The 21434-nt window shown below is 38.7% G+C and overlaps 1 protein-coding gene across 2 annotated transcripts in view; it reads right to left on the minus strand.

The window, feature by feature from the left end:
- ITGA8 (integrin subunit alpha 8) overlaps positions 1–21434 on the minus strand; it is a 179765-nt gene that overhangs the window by 79476 nt on the left and 78855 nt on the right. For both annotated transcript variants that reach the window (XM_034643803.1, XM_002926627.4), the window contains exon 14: positions 1962–2007. In XM_034643803.1, coding sequence (XP_034499694.1) covers positions 1962–2007 — 46 coding nt within the window. The remainder of the gene's footprint in view (positions 1–1961; positions 2008–21434) is intronic.

Here is a 21434-nt window from a genome sequence, read left to right on the forward strand (position 1 = left end):
TCAAGCAGAACCGCGCTCGCAGGGCTGCTGTGTGTGGAGTGGGCTCCAGGGGTTCTGGTGAGCTCGCTGTGAAGTGCGCTCTGGGATCTGCTATACTCGTATTGAGGACACGCATCCTTCTGTACTCACTCATGCCTGTAAGCCCTCGAGTTTTGCAAGTTGTCTTTCCTGATGGGCTGATGGGTTTTGATTCTGATGAATAATTTTCTATCCATGCTTTGCGGATTGGGCTAAACGCCTAAGGGCGGGCTGACAAGATCATGGCATACTTCACACAGAGCCGTGGTTCTCAGTCCTGACCGCAGGACAGAAGCATCGAGGAGTTCTCAGACAGGTCAGAAAACCTCAGGGGGTCAGGGCCGGCATCGGAATGTTAACCAAACCCTCCAGGTGGTTCTAATGTGCAGCCAGGCTTGAGGAGTGGGACTAAATATTCAGCGAAGTCAATTTTCACCACCCAGGTGAGGATAACAAGACAAGCAAGTAACTCACTGGGGAAGGGGACTGGGCAGTGTTTAAAGCTCTGTTCCAAGAGCCAAGTCTCCAAATGAGAACATAAAATGAGGTTGTGTTGGGTAAGTTTTCTTCTGAGGGGAGGGAGGGCCATGCTTCGGGACGGTGTGTGTTTAGGGCACAACTTTAAACAGTTTCATGATTACTACACTGAGCCCCCCTGGGAGTTTCCCCAAACTCTTTTACACTATTTATCTGTGCTTTGTTACGTAATTTTGTTTTTAATATTGTGTTAGTCCTTGAAAAAGCAGACAATAAGACTGAATTAGACCCGCAGGACAAAATCACTGGGGCAAATACCCATGAGGAAAAAAGGGGTGGGAGGGAGAAGGCTGGCAGCCAGCTGTCAGACTGTGACGTACGTAGGTCTGGTCCCTGTGAAGGAGTGAGGGAAGGAATGAGGGCTGGGTGGTGGGTTTAGACCTTAGCAACTAGAGCGTGACAGTTCATCAGCCCGGAGTGGGGCATCGTCATGGCCACCCCAAGCATGGCCTCATCCTTTAGATACCTGAGCTTTTCAATCATCTGATTCTCTATGACCCGAAGTGGTGAGTGGTGGATATACATCAGTCTGTGAGTATGTCTTGGGACTGATGAAGGAGAAAAATCTCACTTACTTGAGGAGACCTAACTTTAGAATCACTCTGGGGGTTGGGCTAGGTTAGCATTATGTGCCCAGAACATGCGGGGCTCTTCTCTGCCTTTTGTTTTGATATCCTGATCTAATGTCTTGAATTCCTATAAAATTCTTTTTAAGAAGAAAAAAGAATCTAAACTTTTTGAGCACCACCTGTCTACCAGCAACTTACTATTCTGTGTACTTTACGTGCAGATTCTCATTTAATCCTCTTCACAAAATAAACTTCTAAAGCGAGTATTGTTATCCCTATTTAATAGACAAAAAATCAGAGGCTCAAAAAGTTGTAGGACTTGCCCAAGTCTACACATGAGTGAGTGTGTGGAATGGCTAGGCTTTTGAATCTAGACCTGTCAGATTTGAACTGTTGTTCAATAGTTGCTCTTGGAGTATTAATTCCTGGTACATTCCATTCCCTAACTTAGTCTCCACACCTGATTTATAGAAACCTCCTCCCTCTGGTACCCCTTGTCTATAAGCACATTTTAATGCATTTCCAAAGCAAAGAGAAGAATTCAGACATAGTACCATCTAAAGAATGCATCATTTTATAAGTTCTGCTAAGATCCATATCTTCATTTAACATTATGTTAGTACGGGCCGGATGTTTGGTCATGAGGTATGATATTAAAAAGAGAGTCGAAAGAAAGGAAAACAGGTGAGAGCAAAAATTCCTCCAAACTTTAAAAAGAGCATCTAAATGTTCTCCCAAGTAAATAGTTGGGATATACTCTTGAAGGCAAAACTAGTGGCAAAAAGGAAATGCCCTTGAAACAATTAGAAGAACATTTGCATACCACAAACCACGTACCTGTACACAGCTACTTTTCCTGTCCCGAATGCACCTACAATTAAATCTAAAAAAAAAAGAGAAAAACTCAAAACACATGCACACATTTTAAAGAAACAATCTAAGCTCATACTCATAAATAGCATATAGCAATTCCTGAAATGCAGATTGTAGAGTGAGGATAATTCAGTAAGAGCAGCAAATTGCACCTTTCTTAAGACATTCTGGAAAGCATGTTGGAACTTCACTGTAACTCAGTAGGACTTGCAAACCAGTAGATCTCAATCCCTTCTGGACTCAGGAATGCCAACTTTCTAGAAATGCTTTAAAAATGCATCATAACACCATTTCTCCTATCCTCCAGATTGAAGGCCTACATTTTAAGGAAAGGGAAAGGAAAAAAACCATGTGCTTTAGTGCCTGTATGTATCAGGCATGTTACACACCTTGTCTTCCCTTTCCTTCCAGCAACAACCCTGTAAAGCTGGTCTTATTACCCACAACGTGCAACATTTTGACTGTCAGTCCTTTTGACACAACCATTTGCTCTTTATGAAGCATGGATGGTGTAGATCCTCTTGGCAAAGAGATTAGTAGTTTATGAACCAATTGATGTGTCATTGTAATGACCTTAAATAACAAAAACAACAACAACAATAATAAATAACACGTGTTGAACACTTACTCTAGGCCAGGAATTCTTTTGAACATTTGACCTTAATTATTCCTAACAAGAAGCTAGGAAGTCTCTACTATTTGCACAGTTTTGCAGCTGGGTAAATTGACGCTTAAGAAGGTGAACGTATAAATTCACTGAAGTCCACCCTAGGCAAGATGTGGGGTTGGTTTATGGCAGTGCTGGGCGACAGAACAATCTTCGGCTGTCTGAGGGGTAACGCTCACATTGATCGCAGTGGTTGGCTGATACGTAGGTAAAGGGGTCTGTTTTTCTAAGTCTAATGTGTGATGGTGATTCTTGGTAGATGCAACCAAACATACAAATGATAACAACTGAATCTGCAGAGTAAAATTTAGGTGTTGATGTGAGAAAACCCATGGTAGAAATAATGGCCACAGAAGAAAACTTTGAACAGTTGAGACCATAAGTGGTTAATCCTAGCAGAGCAGAAATGAAAATGAAAAAAAAAAAGGAGGGGAACTTCTCTGGCCAGTCCATATGGAAAACAGATCAAGGAATTAAATTGGTTTAATGGAGTTTGCACAGGAAAATGATTTGTAGCCACGTTCCCTCGGCACTCACCTTTCCTGGACATAGGAGCAGCATTGGACTGCAAACATGATTCCCCTTGGAGGCTGGAAGTGCCCCTGGCCTGAGCCCTCAGCTTATGATGGATGGAAGCAGGCGATAACCAGAACGGCAGCTTCCTTACCCCTCCATGACTCTGGAGCATGTCCCCAGCTCCCGCTGCCCACTGTGTCAGCCTGCTTCATACCCACCTTCCTTCCCACGGCCTTCTGGCCCCCTCCCTTAGCAATGTTTCTTTGGACCATTTGTCACATGACCTGCTTGCATTCTAAGCCTTGTCTTAATGTCTGTGCTGAAAGAACCCAGCCTAAGACAACAATAGTTGTTATTAAAAATGTTTGCTTTTCAAAAGAAACGGACTCCACCATCTTCAAGGTTAAAACCACAGTTGAGATGTCTCGTGTTTTATAGGCAGAGAATCAGATTCAGATCATAGGTTCAAGACTGGACTCCAAAGCTCTGTATCTAAAAAAGTACGTATGCGAATGTTCGAGGAAGTCAAATGCAGTTCACCTTGAAGAGTTCTTTATTTGTGAGATTCAAAGACACAGTAAGAAAAAAGACAATGTGACCAACTATGGCTTACAGCATAAAACAAACTTTTCCAAAGATTCAGGTCTTTGAAGCTAGGACCCAAAGTTTCCAAGTTTACCAATTTTTAGAATTATATGAGAGTTTCAGCTTTTTCAAGAATTTTCACATTTATTTTTTCCGTTGCATTCATCCCTTTCAGCATATCTGTGCATGTTTGCTATGTCAGAGGAGGAAGAGCTACTGATGTGAGGAAATGTGAACTCTGGTCTCCCCGTGTATCGTGCTTTCTAGGCGTCACGCAAGTATAACATCAGTGGCCCTCAGCCTTAGCCCTATCTGTTGACCCGACGCCAGACAAGAGAGTTCTATTCTGAAAACCGATTCCAGGGGAATTATGTGCTTTGTTTTTGGTTCCAAATATGGTGAAATATTAATATACCAAGATTAGGTACTTTATAAAAGATGAGTTTTAAGAATGGACTCCTCTGGAAATGGCCAAGAAAACAAGACTGTCAGCTCTTGCAGGGCAGGAATCTTTTTCTTCAGGCATGCCTCTCACAACTACTTCATGGAATGGTTCAGGGTGAAGTAAAGGAAGAAAGAAAGAATCTTTGCATCCACAGTACCAGGCACTGGCCCAGATTGGGAACAGAGGCTTTATAAATCCTTGAAATAGGAGAATAAGTAATAATGAGATAATGTACTAAAGATGAGTGAGATGAAGAAAATGGGACAGTTGTTAAGACAGGCTCATGGAAACCACAGTGAAATTCTGCTGGATTTTTGCATATGTGAGCGTGCACGTGTGCACGTACACACACACATACACAGAAGCTCCAGATTCTAGAAAATTCCAGAAAGGAGTATAGAAGCTGCATCATAACTAGATCATCATTGTAGACAAGAAGCTGAGAGACACCCCCTGCAATAATGGACAAGAGGCCTCTTCATTTAGGAACTTTGACTCTTGTGCCTCAAGGTGGGAATTGTACTGCTCTGGAAAAATAAAGTAACTGGCAAAAAAGGCCACAATTTTCTTCATGAGAATGTGGCCACAGTTATTCAGAGGCCAAGAAAACAGTTATCTACCAGGAAAGTATGTTTGCCTTTGGAGGCACCACCGTGGTATTGTGCCTGCTGGAAAAGGCCAGAAGCATTTATGCTCAGGACCTTAAACTTCTGGGAACTCTCTAAGGGGAGAATTGATCTGCCAATTTGTGTTCCTAACCAATTTGCCCTCTTGAAATATGTGGTTTGTTTGTATAAGTACTGTGTGTTTTCCATATATATATATATACATATATATATATATATATATATACATATATATATATACACATACACACACACACATAGTTATATGATCCTTACATATACATACATGTGTATTGATGTTTGTGTATATATGTATACATACATATGTATGTCTATACACATATACACATGTCTATACAGATAAACATGTATATATCTGCATGTATATATGTACATACACACTACTTTTTTTAATCATATATAATTGTGTCATGCTTAGGAATTTAAAGGATAATCTGAAGAGAAAGTAATTTTGGTACTGATACTTGGATTCATAACTCTGCAAAGTTTCTTTCTCGCTTTGAGATAACAGGTCTTACACCATTATCTAATATTTATTTTTCTTTCTTTTAGAAACTTTTTTTTAATGATTTTTTATTATATTATGTTAGTCACCATATAGTACATCCCCGGATTCCGATGTAAAGTTGGATGCTTCATTAGTTGCGTATAACACCCAGTGCACCATGCAATACATGCCCTCCTTACTACCCATCACCGGTCTATCCCAATCCCCCACCCCCCTCCCCTCTGAAGCCCTCAGTTTGTTTCTCATAGTCCATAGTCTCTCATGTTTCATTCCCCCTTCTGATTACCGCCCCTTTCTTTATCCCTTTCTTCCCCTACCAATCATCCTAGTTCTTATGTTCCATAAATGAGAGAAATAAAAAAAAAACATCCGGTGGAAAAAAGACAGTCTCTTCAATAAATGGTGCTGGGAAAATTGGACAGCTACATGCAAAAGAATGGAAACTTGACCACTCTCTCACACCATACACAAAAATAAACTCCAAATGGATGAAAGACCTCAATGTGAGACAGGAATCCATCAAAATTCTAGAGGAGAACATAGGCAACAACTTCTATGACATCGGCCAGAGCAACCTTTTTCACGACACATCGCCAAAGGCAAGAGAAATAAAAGATAAAATGAACTTATGGGACTTTATCAGGATAAAGAGCTTCTGCACAGCCAAGGAAACAGTCAAAAAAACTAAGAGACAGCCCACGGAATGGGAGAATATATTTGCAAAGGACACCACAGATAAAGGACTGGTATCCAAGATCTACAAAGAACTTCTCAAACTCAATACACGAGAAACAAATAAACAAATCATAAAATGGGCAGAAGATATGAACAGACACTTTTCCAATGAAGACATACAAATGGCTAACAGACACATGAAAAAATGTTCAAAATCATTAGCCATCAGGGAAATTCAAATCAAAACCACACTGAGATACCACCTTACGCCAGTTAGAATGGCAAAGATAGACAAGGCAAGAAACAACAATTGTTGGAGAGGATGTGGAGAAAGGGGATCCCTCCTACATTGTTGGTGGGAATGCAAGTTGGTACAGCCACTCTGGAAAACAGTGTGGAGGTCCCTTAAAAAGTTAAAAATTGAACTACCCTATGACCCAGCCATTGCACTACTGGGTGTTTACCCCAAAGATACAGACGTAGTAAAGAGAAGGGCCATATGCACCCCAATGTTCATAGCTGCATTGTCCACAATAGCCAAATCATGGAAGGAGCCGAGATGCCCTTCAACAGATGACTGGATTAAGAAGCTGTGGTCCATATATACAATGGAATATTACTCAGCTATCAGAAAGAAGGAATTCTCAATTTGCTGCAACATGGACGGCACTGGAGGAGATAATGCTAAGTGAAATAAGTCAAGCAGAGAAAGACAATTATCTTTTAGAAACTTCTTAAAGGCAGATTCTGAAAACAAAAAATTTTGCCTTTCTTTATACAAGACACAGCTATTTTTTTTCTTGAAGAAATAACTGGTGACTAAAATCCATTCTTTCCCCTTAATCTAAAATTATTCCCAAAATGCTGGAGCCCTTTGATATCACTTCACTTTGCCTGAGAAACAGTTTATTTTCCTTTTGGCTTTTGATGAAACAACTGCGTACTTTTAAGGATTCAAAAGGGGAACATTAGCATGAATGCAGGATCACTTGGCAAGAAAAAATAACCCTAAATGTGAAAGGTCATAGGAGATGTATTACACCTCCATTCTGTATTTTATTTCTCCAAAATTATTATTATTAAATGAGGAAGAAGAAAAGGGCCAAACTTTTAAAGTGGTACTTGGACTATAGAGTCTGATTTGATTAACCTCGAAGGAAATTTTAGAGATGAAGAAGTTCTGTGTGAAAACATCAGCTTTATTGAGTGTGGGCATAGGTGGGCAGGAGGGAGTGGAAGCTTCCTAGGGGTTGGGGGGGGTCGATAGGAGGGGAGACAGCAAGAAGAGGGGTGACAGTAATGCCCTAAAGGATTACCCAGAATCCTTTAGTGGAAGTCTCTTTGGCCATCCAAGCACCTTCATTTCATAAGATGTGAGCCTTCTTACCTGCTACCTTCTTACTTTTCCTTCCTACTCTCTCATCTTGTTGAAAAATGTACTAATGCTTATGTCTGGGGCCGAAAATGCCATCAGAGCCCTCCTTTTATATTTTGGAATTAAGAAACATTTACTATTTTAAAATAATCCTAGACAATGAGAATTGCCATAAAGAACTTCCAAACAATTGAGAAACATGGGGAAGTACAGCTAATAGTTGTATAAAAAGATGACAATTACTCAAGACAGAAGGCCTCCTTAAACGTGACTGACAATGCGGAAATCACAAAGGAATTTTTAAGTGTAAATTCTTTTGCAAAAAGTCAAAGCAGGGCCCAAAGAGAAATGAAAGAAACAGACGAAGATGTTTATAATGTATATGCCTGATCAAATGTGAGTATTTTTCGATGCTTGCAAGAATGTCTGGCATGGAGTAAAAAAATAAATATTAATTATTATTAACCCTAATTCATACTGAACCCACACAAATTAATAATACAACTATAAACATTCTAATAAAAAGGATGTAAAGAGGCAATTCACATAAAAATAAATAGCTATGACCAATAAATATATAAATAGACGTTCAGCCTCATTAGTCAGTAAAGAAATCCAAATGAAAGGAACAATGAGATACCATTTTTGACCTTTCCATGGGAAGAGATGAAGGATTTGTACAGGCAGTGTTGAGTGGAGAGCAAAGGACTGAGAACTCATGCTGTCTCTGTGAGGGAGGGTAAATGGGCACGATTTTCTTGGAAGGCAGTTTTCCAATCAGTCTGACAATGCAAACTTTTGTCCTGGTATCTGCACTTCTAGGAATTTGTCTTGAGGCTCTGTTGGACAATTGTGCAGACATGTGTCAGACAAAAGCTAGCTTTCTAAACACTTTGAATATACAAATTCCTTTGTTATGATAATCCCACGAGGTGCATACTTTAATTATTCCCATTTTAAAATGAGGAAAATGAGATACAGAGAAGTTAAATAGAGTACGGGACAAGGCCAAGTTTAAATTCAGGCAGTCTGGTGGCAGAGCCAACACACTTTCCTATTTTACCATGCTGCTTCCCAGAAGCACGTCTACAGGCCATTTTTTTCCTCTCTTTAAAAATTTTAAAAATTAACTATATTATACATACAGTAATTTGCAACCGTTTAGTATTCTGTTCTAAGAGCTTTGATCCATGCATTCAGCCACCATGATCAAGAAAATGTCATCTATGCTGCCTGTCATCAAACCCGCCCCACCCCCAGCCCTGGCATGCACTAATCTGTTTTGCAGAATGTCAAAGAAATGGAAGCTTATGGTATGTAGCCTTTTGGGTCTGCCTTCCCTCATTTAGCTCAGAGCATCTGAGAGTCATCCACCATGTTGGTTGTGTCATGAGTTCACTCCTTTTTCTTGCTGAGGAGTGTTCCACTGTGTGGATGGCCCACGGTCTGTCTGTCCCTGGCTAGCGGACACTTGAGTTGTTTCCAGTTTTGGGAAAGTCGCTAGAAACACATGTGTACAATTTTTTTGTGTGTGTATCTACAGGCCAGTTTTGATTTGTAAACTCTCTTGTTGAATCTAACATCTTTGAAGCCCTCTTTTAAAGCAGTGTTTTATTTCAAGTGGAAAATTACTGAATGGAGGGTAAAAAATCGGGAATTCTAAATTCCAGTTCACTTTGCCACTGGTTTCCTAATGACTCTGGACAGGTTGCTGTTCTCTGCCAAATGTCTGGCAAAATCTTCAAGGTTCTCGTTGTTCAAGAAAAGCACGAGCTCTGCAGAATTGGTTGGGGCTGCATGACTGTGCCTTCTTTGCCCTGTTCTGGCCCAGGACTCCCCTGTGCCTGTTAGTGAGCCTTGCTTCTGCTGAGTTTGCCTCTCCTCTTGCCGCCATGATGGGACCGCCAGTGTCTGGCTTTCTCCCTGGCTTACCCAGACTTGGGCCTCAGACCTGTACCTTCATGACTCAGCTGCCTGAGCTCATGATCCAAAGACTTCTGGCTCCTGTCTTAGCGTTACTGGTGCTCACAGTTCACAGTATCCCCTCCAGGCCCTTCTCCTTACCATCCAGGCACCATCTCTGCTCAGCCCTCCCCACAGCAGACAAGCATTTTCAAGACAAATGGTGATTGTCCAGCAGAATTGTTCACCTGGACCCACCCGAGCTGCACTCATTTTCCTACAAGGATGCTCTTCAGAGAAATGGTGGGATTAAAGATGATGTACAAAACGATGGGGTTAAAGGTGGTGAGTAAATATGGCAATGTTGACTTGTAAGTAGGTTATGAAATTGGCTTAAGTGTTTGGCACCAGAGAAACAGCTCATGTCTGTGGGAAGCAGGCATTTAGATAAGTCTCCTTGAGTTTGGCAAATGCGTTAATCTAAAAATAGACAGAGGCCGCCTTTCTTCCTTGCTTTTTTATTGCAACATGCAAAATATTACTGAGAGGAAGGTTATGAGTTGAGGAAGAAATGCCTGAAAAAAAAAACATGGTTTTATCCCAGAAAGTAATAATCCTAACAATCTGTCTGAAATGCTTCCAAATGAACTCTGAAGAAAAACATTTATGAGTTGGAATGCAGTCTTAGGTTGCAACATTCTAATTTACTGAGAATTTATTTTCCTTTTTTAAAAATCCCACACAAAATAAGAGTGAAATATCAACTGATGAGTCCGCCGCCTTAGGAAAACAGTTTTCCAAACGTTATTGGCATCCTGTGGCTGCAAGAATCACCTTTTTCCCTCGGGTATTGCTTGATGCTTTACTAGTTGCATTCCGTGTCACCGAATGAAAGACATTTCACTTTATCCTTGGCGTGGCCACACTTCCAATAAGTGTGCTGTCAAGTCAGTTGCTAAAAGTTTGGAGAAAAATCTGTTTCTTTAGGAACAGTTCCATTTATAAGTGGCTGCCTATTGGGAATGATTTCAGGTCTCCAGAAGAGCTTGGTATCTCACGAAGAAACACTTGCCCCACTTCCAGCCTGATAGATAAAAGCTTAGGATTAAAACCTTGTGGGACTTTACAAGTTTGTTAAGTGTTAGGGACTGAATTGTGTCCCTTCTCCCAGAGTTTATATGTTGAAGTCCTAACCCCCAGTACCTCAGAATGTGATTGTATTTGGAGAGAGGGTCTTTAAAGAAGTAATTAAATTAAAATGAGGTCACGGGGGTGGGCCCTAATCTGATAGGACTGGGACAGGCACACTGAAAGGGAAGGTCATGTGAGGACACAAAGAGAAGATGGCCAAGGAGAGAGGCCTCAGAAGAAAGGAACCCTACCCACATCTTGATCGTGGACTTGTAGCCTCCAGAACCATGAGAAGATAGATTTCTGTTGTTTGAGCCACCCAGTGTGTGGTACTTTGTAATGGCATCCATAGCAGACTGACACACTCAAATACACATTTATAGAGTTGCAAGGGAAGCAGGAGAGGAGAAGAACACTGAATGCAGTAGTTCCCTCATTCAGATTCCTTGCTGAGCACCCACCATAACCGAAGACCTATTCTAGGTTCCAAAGATTCCAAAGATTAAGGCACAGGCAGAGGGCGAGCAGATACACCCCTTGCCCTTGAGGCCTTTATAGTCTACCAGCCATCTTTTCAAGGGCACTTGTTAAAAATGTAGACCAGTAACCCCCTCTCCCACCATCAGAGTTCCTGGGTGTGACCTACTTCCCCAGGTCAGAGTTCCTGGGTGGGACCTACTTCCCCAGGTCACTAAGGTCTTGATAAGAATAAGGATATTAGATCTTTCCCCACCACACATTTGAGAAAAGGAGGAAAGAGTATCTGTTTCTGCAGCTGGCATAGAGGAGTCATCGGGGACAGAAGGAAAAGGAAGCTGGGATGAGAAGGGCTGAGGATTCTCCCAATGAGCTTCACCTACTTTACAATTTAGCCTGAGGGCTGGCCGGACCTTGAGCTTTCTGTCGTACACTCACGCTGTCATGAATTTCTGTTAGGGTTGGTAGTTTTTAGGAAACCAGCTATTAATAATGTCATCACAGGAAAATGTCAAGAAGAAAATATAAAATCATGGCCATATAGAAAGAAGAGCATCACATGAGCAATGTTTGCAAAGACGAAGTACTAAGAAGGATTTTGTTCAGTTAGTTATTTTGAAAATGCCTCATCCCTTCTCTTGTAGGAGGCTTTAGGCATATGTTACCTGAGTCATCACCTTAAGGCACAGGCACAAGTCTGGCTCAAAGAGCCTGTATCTCTGCCTTAGAGTGAGGTTCTGAACCTTCCCACCTCCATTTGATGGGTGGTGTTAAGAAATAACACCAATCGACTATGTAGAGTTCTTTATGGTGTGGAATCTGCCTTCACAACAGTCTTGAGGGTAGAGAAGCTGAGGTTAGGAGATGTAAGTGATATGTCCAAGCCTACAGAGGTGATAATGATGGGTGAAGAAGTGAGAATATGGGTCCCCTGACTCCAGTTGGGTGATGTTTCTATCACACTGGCTACTGGTTCTCCTGGTTTAGCAGTGTGAACAGCAATTGACATTTAAGTGTCCAGTGAATACAGAGCTAGGGTCAAGGGTTCTGTTTGTCAAGAATGAGTGCACCACTTGAATCGAACTACCCATGATCCCAGGAGAAGATGTCAGTTTATTTTAAAGGGCATCATCATCTCTGCTTACATTTCCATTCTCATTCTGCACAGGAATAAGATAGTTTACTGGACTTAAGTAGAGCTGGAAGAGAGTAGCCAGGTAATAGGAGAGGAGAGCAACAGTTTATCTGCCAAGGTGTGTGGCTGTGAGGAAATTAGTTCATTCGTTCATTCATTCATTCATTCATTCATCCACATTCATCAATTCAACACGTATTTACTACGTGCGTTCAGTGCCAGTCACTGCTTTGGGCACAAGTGATTCCATAGTGAGCAAAACCAAATCTAGTGCTTGACCTTACCTAATACAGTGTCCAGTCTATTGGGGTGAAATAGATATTTATCAAATAATCACACAAATGTGTAATTTCAATCTGAGATAAATGTTTTTAGAGAAAGGACAACAGTCAGAGAAGACTTCCTAAGGAAGTGACATTTGAACTGAGGTCATAAGTGGGAAGTGAACTCCCGGGAGAATGTCCAGGATGTACAGAGACAGAAGGGATGCTTCAAGTGAATTGCTCTAAAATATGGCTTTTAAATCACATATTAATACATTAAAAATGACTTACAGAAAACACATGCAGTGGGAGGTCAGAAATAATGCAGAGGTTCTAAGTCCAGGAGAACTTCCTCCCACTCCTCCACATCCTGCCCCCACCCCCCAAAAGGGACCATGGCAAGGCATCAAGTTTTTATTAACTATATCTTTACAAGTAAGATCCAGTATAAATGATATCCTGTCGTATTTATTGTTGCCTTGGGTTTCACAAAGAAACAAGCTTCTATGATTGAGTGTTTGGAAGGGAGTTAGTTCAAAGTTAAACTGACAGACTTCCGTTTCTGGTCCAGTGCAGGAGAAGCTTGGAAGTCACCACTCCATCTTAACAACAAGTACAAAGCTGAACAAACTGAAAAAAAACCCAACAGCTCTTCCTAGATCCCTAGGAGAAGTGAGGTCACAGGGCAAACTGCGGCTCCAAATGGGAGGAACTGACAGGCAAATACAGTGAGCCCCTTCCCGGAGCAGCAGCTTCCTTGGGAGCCAGCGCTGGAGGCAGAAACCTGAAGAATAGTTGATGAAGTGCTGGAGACTCAGTGGGGATGACACTGGAGGGTGGGGTGGGGAAGAGGGTTGGGGAAAGGCATTCTTTCGTGAGTTTCCCCTCCTGGGTGTCTACCAAGTTCTAACTGACCTGGGGGATGAGAAATACTGACTCCAGCCCACTCTTGACATCCAGCCCAATAGAAAGAGGGGGACTAAGAAGCATGTATAAAGTTCACAGCCCAGAGGCATAGGCTCACTAAAACACTGAGACCTGCTCAGAAGAGTATAAAACACTTCTCCTCCCCCCAACACCACCCACCACCTTGCTAAGGCCTTTTTATAGCAGTTCCTTTTATTCAGTATATCATGCTCAGTTATCATAATATTACAAGGTGTAACTAAAAGGCCAAAAATATATGGTAGGAAGAGAGAGAACAAGCATGAGGACCAGACTCAGACACGGCAGGGATGTTGGAATTATCAGACTTGGAATTTAAAACAACTATGATTAATACTCTAAGGGCTCTAATGGATAAAATAGACACCCTACCAAAAAAAAAAAAATAGCATACAAGAACAGATGTTCAAGGTAAGCAGAAAGAGGGAAATTCTAAGAACCAAAAGAAATGATAGAGATCAGAAACACTGTAACAGAAATGAAGAATATCTCTGATGAACTTATTAGTAACCTGCACACAGCAGAGGAAAGATACCTGAGCTAAAAGGTATATCAATAGAAACCTCCCAAACTAAGAAGCAAAGAGAAAGAAAACTGGAAAAACAAAACAAAACAAAACAAAAAACAGAACAGAATATCCAAGGACTGTGGGACAACTACAATAGGTGTAACGTATGCATAATGGGAATACCAGAAAGAGAAAAAAGAAAGGAACAGAAGAAATGTTCAAATAATAGTGAATACTTTCTTGAAATTAATGTCAGATACCAAACCAAGACCCAGGAAGCTCAGAGAACACTAAAAAGGATAAGTGGCGAAATAATTACACCTATGTAACTACAGAAAGAAAAAAGAAAAAAAGGAAAATAAAGAAAAAAAAATTCTGAAAGAAGCCAGAGGGGAAAAATACCTTACTTATAGAGGAGAAAAGATAGCATTACATCCAACTTTTCTCCAGAAACCATGCAAACAAGAAGAGAATGAAGTAAAATACTTGACATGTTAAGAGAAAAAAAAAAAACCCTGCAAAATTACCCTTCAGAAGTGAAGGAAAAACAAAGGCCTTCTCAGGCAAACAAAAATTGAGGGAATTTATTGACAATAGTACTACCTTCAAAATATGTTAAAAAGACGTTCTTTAGAGAGGAGGAAATGATGTAAGTCAAAAACTTGGATCCACATAAAGAAATGAAGTGATGGAGAAAGAATAAGTGAAAATAAAATAAAAAATCTTATTTTTCTTATCCTAAATTGATCTAACATGTAACAGCAAAATAATAGCAGCACTGTATGTGACTATGTGTATATATAACTAACACTTAGTATATATGTACATTTTATTTACACATAGTGTGTGTCTGTATGTGTGTATCATATAAATATATGGCAGCATTGATACAAGGAATAGAAAGGAAGAATTAGGATTATTTTGTTATTTATAAGGTATTGGCAGTACATGTGAAGTGCTACAGTGTTATTTGACAGTGGGCTTGGATTAGTTATAAAAGTATATTGCAAACCCTGGAGCAACCACTTAATAAAAAAAGAAATATATTCTAAGTAAGGAGAAAAAAATGGAATCATATAAAATGCTCAATTAAAACCACAAAAGGCAGAGAAAGTGAAAGACAAAAATAAGAATAAAGAACAAAGGGGGGCGCCTGGGTGGCTCAGTCATTAAGCGTCTGCCTTCGGCTCAGGGCGTGATCCCAGCGTTCTGGGATCGAGCCCCACATCAGGCTCCTCCAATGGGAGCCTGCTTCTTCCTCTCCCACTCGCCCTGCTTGTGTTCCCTCTCTCGCTGGCTCTCTCTCTGTCAAATAAATAAATAAAATCTTAAAAAAAAAAAAGAATAAAGAACAAAGGCAACAATGGAAAGTACTAACAAATATAATAGAACTTAATCTTATTTTATCGATAATGACTTTGAACTTCAATGGCCTAAACACACCAATTAAAATACAGATATTGTCAGAAAGGCTCAAAAAACAAGGCCTAACTATATGTCATTTATAGGACACACACTTTAAATATAAAGATGCATATAGAATAAAAGTAAGTGGATGGAGAAAAATACCATGGTAACAGTAATCAAGAGGAAGAAGGAGTAGGTATATTAATTTCAGACATAGTAGACTTCAGACTAAGCAAATTTATCAGAAATAAAGAAGGGCATTATATAATGAAAAGGGAGCCAATTCTCCAAGAAGATATAATGATTCTTAACATGCGTGTGCCTAACAGAGTGTCAAAATATATGAGACAAAAGCTAATCGAAATGCAAGGAAGAATAGATTAATCCACTATTAGAGTTGGAGACTTCAACACCTCTCTATCAGAAATGAACAGATCCAGCAGGCAGAAAATCAGCGAGGACATAATTGAACTCAACATCAACAATCAGTTGGATATAACTGACATCCAGTTACTGCTTTGTCTAAGAACAACAGAATGCACATTTTTCTCAAGCTCATATGGAATATTGACCAAGATAGGGCATTATCTGGGCCATGAAACATACTCTAGCAAATTTAAAAATCTGGAAGTCATACAATGTTTGGTCTCAGACCACAATGGAATGAAACTAGAAATTGGTAATAGAGAGATAGCTGGAAAATCCCAGAGTATTAGGAGATTAAATGACATACTTCTAAACAACAAATGGCTCAAAGAAGAAAACCCAAGAGAAATTAAACAATATTTTAAGTTAAATGAAAATGAGAACACAACTTACCAGAATTTGTGGGATGTAGTGAAAGCAGAGCCTTGAGGGAAATTTATACCATCAAATACATGAATTAGAAAAGAAGAAAGATATAAAATAAATAAACTAAGTTTCCACCTTAGGAAAGTAGAAAAAGAAGAGCAAATTAAATCCAAAGTAAGCAGAAGAAATAATAATTAGATCAGAAGTCAATGTAATTGGAAATAAAAAATCAATAGAGAAAATCAACAGAGCTATGAGCTAGTTCTTTGAAAAGATCAATATAATCAATAAGCTTCTAGCCTGGCTAACTAAGACAAAATATAGAGGACACAAATTACTACTAATATAAATGAACGAAGGGATGTTAGGACAGATCCCACAGACATTAAAGGGATAATAAAGGAATATAACTCTATGCCCACAAATTTGATAACATAGGTGAAATGGACCAACTTCTTGAAAGACACGATCTGCCAAAACTAACACAAGAAGAAAGAGGTAATTGGAATAGGCCCATATCTATTAAACAAATTGAATTGACAATAACTTTCCAAAACAGAAAGCACAAGGCCCTCATAGATGAATTCACCTGTGAATTCTACTGAAGGTTTAAGAAAGAAATTATATAAATTATCTACATTCTCTTCCAAAAGAGGCAAGCAGAGGGAATAAACCCTCATTTTATGATGCCAGCAGTACCCTACTATCAAAATGAGACAAAGACAATAAAAGAAAGAGAACTGTGAGTGAATACCTCTCATGAGCATAGATGCAAAAATCTTCAAAATATTTGCAAATTGAATCCAACAATGTATAAAAAAATTGTATACCACAACCAAATGTGATTTAGGTATGCAAGGCTAATTCAACATTTTAAAATCAATTAGTGTAATCCATTACATCAAAAAGCTACAGGGAAAAAAATCACACGATCATACTGATAAATGCAGAAAAAGAATTCAACAATATCTTTCACTTATTCATGACAAAAACTCTGAGTAAACTAGGAATAGAGAACTTCCTCAACTTTATAAAGAATATCTACTAAAAAACCTACAGCTAATATTATACTTAATGGTAAGAAATTTGAAGCTTGGATCCCATTAAGATTAGGAACACGACAACAATGTCCCCTCTCACCACTGCTTTTTAAAATCATAACAGAAATCCTAGCTAATGCAATAAGACAAGGTAAGGCAATAAAAGGTATAGATTGGGAATAGAAGAATAAAACTATCTTTGTTCACAGATGGCATGATCATCTAAGTATAAAATCCAAAAGAATCAGCAAATGAACTCCTGAAACTAATAATTATAGCAAGGTTGCAGGATACAAGGCCAATATACAAAAGTCAATCATTGTCTCATACCAGCAATGAATAAGTAGAATTTGAAATTAAAAGCACAATACTATTTACATTACCATCCACCCCCCAAAATGAAATACTTAGGAATAAATCTAGCAAAATATGTGCAAGTCTATATGAGGAAAATTTTAAAAACTCTGATGAAACATATCAATGAACTCAATGTTCCATGTTCATGGATAGGAAGAGTCAATACTGTTAAGATGTCATTGCTCTATAGATTCAGTCAATCCCAGTCCAGATCTTAGCAAGTTATTTCGTGGTTATCAGCAAACTGATCTAAAGTGTATATTGAGAGGCAAAAGATGTAAAATGGCCAATACAATGTTGAAGGAGAACTAAGTTGGAGAACTGACACTACCTTACTTGAAGACTTACTATAAATTTACTGTAATCAAGACAGTATGGTGCTGGTGAAAGAATAAACAAATAAATCAATGAAACAGAATTGAGAACCCAGAAATACGCACGTATAAATATGGTCACCTGATCTTTGACATAGGTACAAAGGTTATACAATGGAGCAAAGATAGTCTCTTCAACAGATGGTGCTGGACAAACTAAACATACAAATGCAAAAAACAAAAACCCACTATAAACCTAGATATAGACCTTACACACTTCACAAAAATTAACTCAGACCACAGACTTACATGTAAAACACAAACCTATAAAACTTCTATAAGATGGCATAGAAGAAAGCTCATAGATGACCTGGGGTACGGTGATGACTTTTTTAGATACAACATGAAAGGCATGATCCATGAAAGCATGAAAGGAAGAATGATAAGCTAGGGTACATTAAAATTAAAAACTTCCGCTTTGTGAAAAACAGTGTCAAGAGATTGAGAAGATAAGCCACAAACTGGAAAAAATATTTGCAAAAGATACATCTGGTAAAGGATGTGATGCAAAATATATGAAGAACCCTTAAAACTTAATAAAACAACCCCATTAAAAAATGAGGCAAAGACCTTAACAGACACCTCGCCAAAGAAGACATACAGATGGCAAATGAGCATATGTAAAGATGTTCGCCAAGGAAATGCAAATCAAAACAACAAGATATCATTATACATCTACCTATTAGGAAGACGCAAACCCAGATCACGGATAACATCAAACGCTGGTGAGATTGTGAAACTGTAGGAGCTTTCATTCACTGCTTGTGGGAGTGCAAACAGGTTGAAGGTGGCCCAGTCTGTGTATTACCACACACCTCCAGGCTGCCCTGAGGTACTGCGGTACTCACCTGGTTCAGTGCACTTGCTTTCACCAGGGATGCTTTAATGGCTTTTGCCCTCAAGTTTCCTTTTCATTACAGCTCATTCTGCTCGTTGCTAATGACTGAAGGAAAAGTGTCATTTTGAAATATAAAACACAATCTCTTTTTTCCATTCTTTTCCTAAGAAAGTATCAATTATTTGACATGCTATTCAAGGCCCTTCATTATCTGCCCCAAAACTACCTTTCATTGACTCTCTCCATTTTTGCTCCTATCAGTTTGAACCAAATCACTTCCAAAATTGCCTTTTCTTGTGTGAGTCTTTCTCATGCTGTGTTCCTCTTCTGGAATGCTATCTCCTTATCACCACTTAAAATCATACCTGTATCTTAAGACCTTGCTTAACCGTTATTTCCCCCTGTGAAGCTTCCTTTGAACACCTCAGCTAGCAGAAACTTCTCTTTTTCACTCATTCATTATTATTTTTTACCTCTTAAAACACTTCTCATATGCTATCTTGTACTACAGTTAATTGTTGGATGCCTTATTATCTCCATGATTGCATTGTTTCTTAAAGGCATGGATTATGTCAAAATAGTATCAGTGTGTCATTTATAACTAATATTTAATAATTGCTCCTACATGTTGTTCAGAGTGCTAACTGCTTATATATATTATCTAACTTAACATCCACAACCTCCCTTTAAAGGAGGAACTATTACTAGGCATTGTTATATCCATTTTACCAATGAAGACTGAGGCTTGTGGAGGTTACATAACTTGTCAAGCTTACATAGTAAGCCAGTGTTAGAGATGGAATTTGAGCTCTGGCCCGTGAAGGCAGGGTCATTGTTTATTTCAGTGCTATATCCTCAAAACCTAGAAGAGTGCCAGGTATGTGAAAAATACTTAATAAGTATTTGTTTAATAAAATAAAAAATTGTATTTCCAAAGTACAGTCTCTTAAATATCATATAACCAGTAAATATTCTAAAATTATCATCCTTAAAAATAAAGAAAAATGGTGGCTGTTCTCAACATTAGCTGAATAATATTAATGTTACCCAAATACCTGTTGTTGACAACTAAAATGAAAAATGTTGACTTAAAAAATATAGGCTGAATAATGAAAATGTAATTTGTTGATTTCAAGTAATATTAATGGTTTGCAACATAGCTATAATATATGGCAACATGGCAGTCTATAGAAGTGCATTCACGTCTTGACGCCATAGTTGCCATGATAAAATCTAGTGTCTAGACCTTGATTTCTAAATATTGTTCTTCAATAAAGAAACTGTAGTTCTTTGAAGAATGGTTGATTCCAGGGCTGGAGAGGGAAAATACAAAATGAGCTTGGAGCATAATGTGGTGTTATAAAGCAAGGAAATGCTCATAAAAGGATGGGAAATATTAAAAAGAACATAGGAATGAACTGGAAAGAGTTCCCAATGGCCAAATATAGAACACATTAGGCAACAAATATAAACAAATACAGTAATGGATTATAGCCCTTAAAATAAAATAAATATCCATGAGTTCATACAGATATAAAAAATTGAATAAATGAATGGGTAGAAGAAACATCCTTTTTCTTTAAATTTTTTTTATTTTTTATTTTAATTCCAGTATATTTAATATACAGTGTTATATTAGTGTCAGGTGTACAACACAGTGATTCAACAATTCTATTCATTACTCAGTGCTCATCATGATAAGTGTGCTCGTAATCTCCTTTACCTGTTTCACCCATCCCTCCACCCGCCTCCACTCTTGTAACCATTAGTTTGTTCTTTATAGTTTAAGAGTCTGTTTGGTTTCTTTCTTTTTCTCATTGCTCATTTGTTTTGTTTCCTAAATTCCACATGTGAGTGAAATCATATGGTATTTGTCTTTCCGTGACTGACTTATTTCACTTAGCATTATACTCTCTAGATCCATCCATGTATTTGCAAATGACAAGATTTCATTCCTTTTTATGGCTGAGTAATAATCTACTGTATATACATACCACTTCTTATTTATCCATTCATCTATTGATGGGCACTGGGCTGCTTCTATAATTTGGCTATTGTAAATAATGCTGCAGTAAATATAAGGGTGCATATGTCTTTTTGAATTAGTGTTTTTATATTCTTTGGGTAAATATCCAGTAGTGAAATTATGGGATCATATGGTAATTCTAATTTTAATTTTTAGAAGAAGCTTCCCCAGTGGCTGTACCAGTTTGCATTCTCACCAACAATGCATGAGGGTTCCTCATTGTCCACATCCTCACTAACACTTGTTGTTTCTTGTGTTTTGATTTTAGATATTCTGATAGATGTGAGGTGATATCTCATTGTGGTTTTGATTTGCATTTCCCTGACGATGAATGATATTGAGCATCTTTGTCTGTTGGCCAGATGTATGGCCTCTTTGGAGAAATCTCTGTTCCTGTCTTCTGACCATTTTTAATTGGATTTGTTTTTTGCTGTTGAGTTGTAGGAGTTCTTTATACATCTTGGATATTAACCCTTTATCAGATGTATAATTTGTAAATATCTTCTCCCATTCAGTATATTGTCTTTTCGCTTTGTTGATTGTTTCCTTTGCAGTGCAGAAGCCTTTTAGTTTGACGTAGTCCCAATAATTTATTTTTGCTTTTGTTTCCCTTGCCTCAGGAGACATATCTAGAAAAATATTGCTATGGCTGATCAGAGAAATGACTGCCTATGCTCTCTTCTAGGATTTTTATGGTTTCAGGTCTCACATTTAGGTCTGTGATCCCTTTTGAGTTGATTTTTGTGTGTGGTGTAAGAAAGTGCTGCGGTTGGGCGCCTGGGTGGCTCAATAGGTTATGTGTCTGCCTTCAACTCAGGTCATGA

This window comes from Ailuropoda melanoleuca, chromosome 15, assembly GCF_002007445.2.
Source record: "Ailuropoda melanoleuca isolate Jingjing chromosome 15, ASM200744v2, whole genome shotgun sequence".
In the NCBI taxonomy this organism is placed as follows: Eukaryota; Metazoa; Chordata; class Mammalia; order Carnivora; family Ursidae; genus Ailuropoda; species Ailuropoda melanoleuca.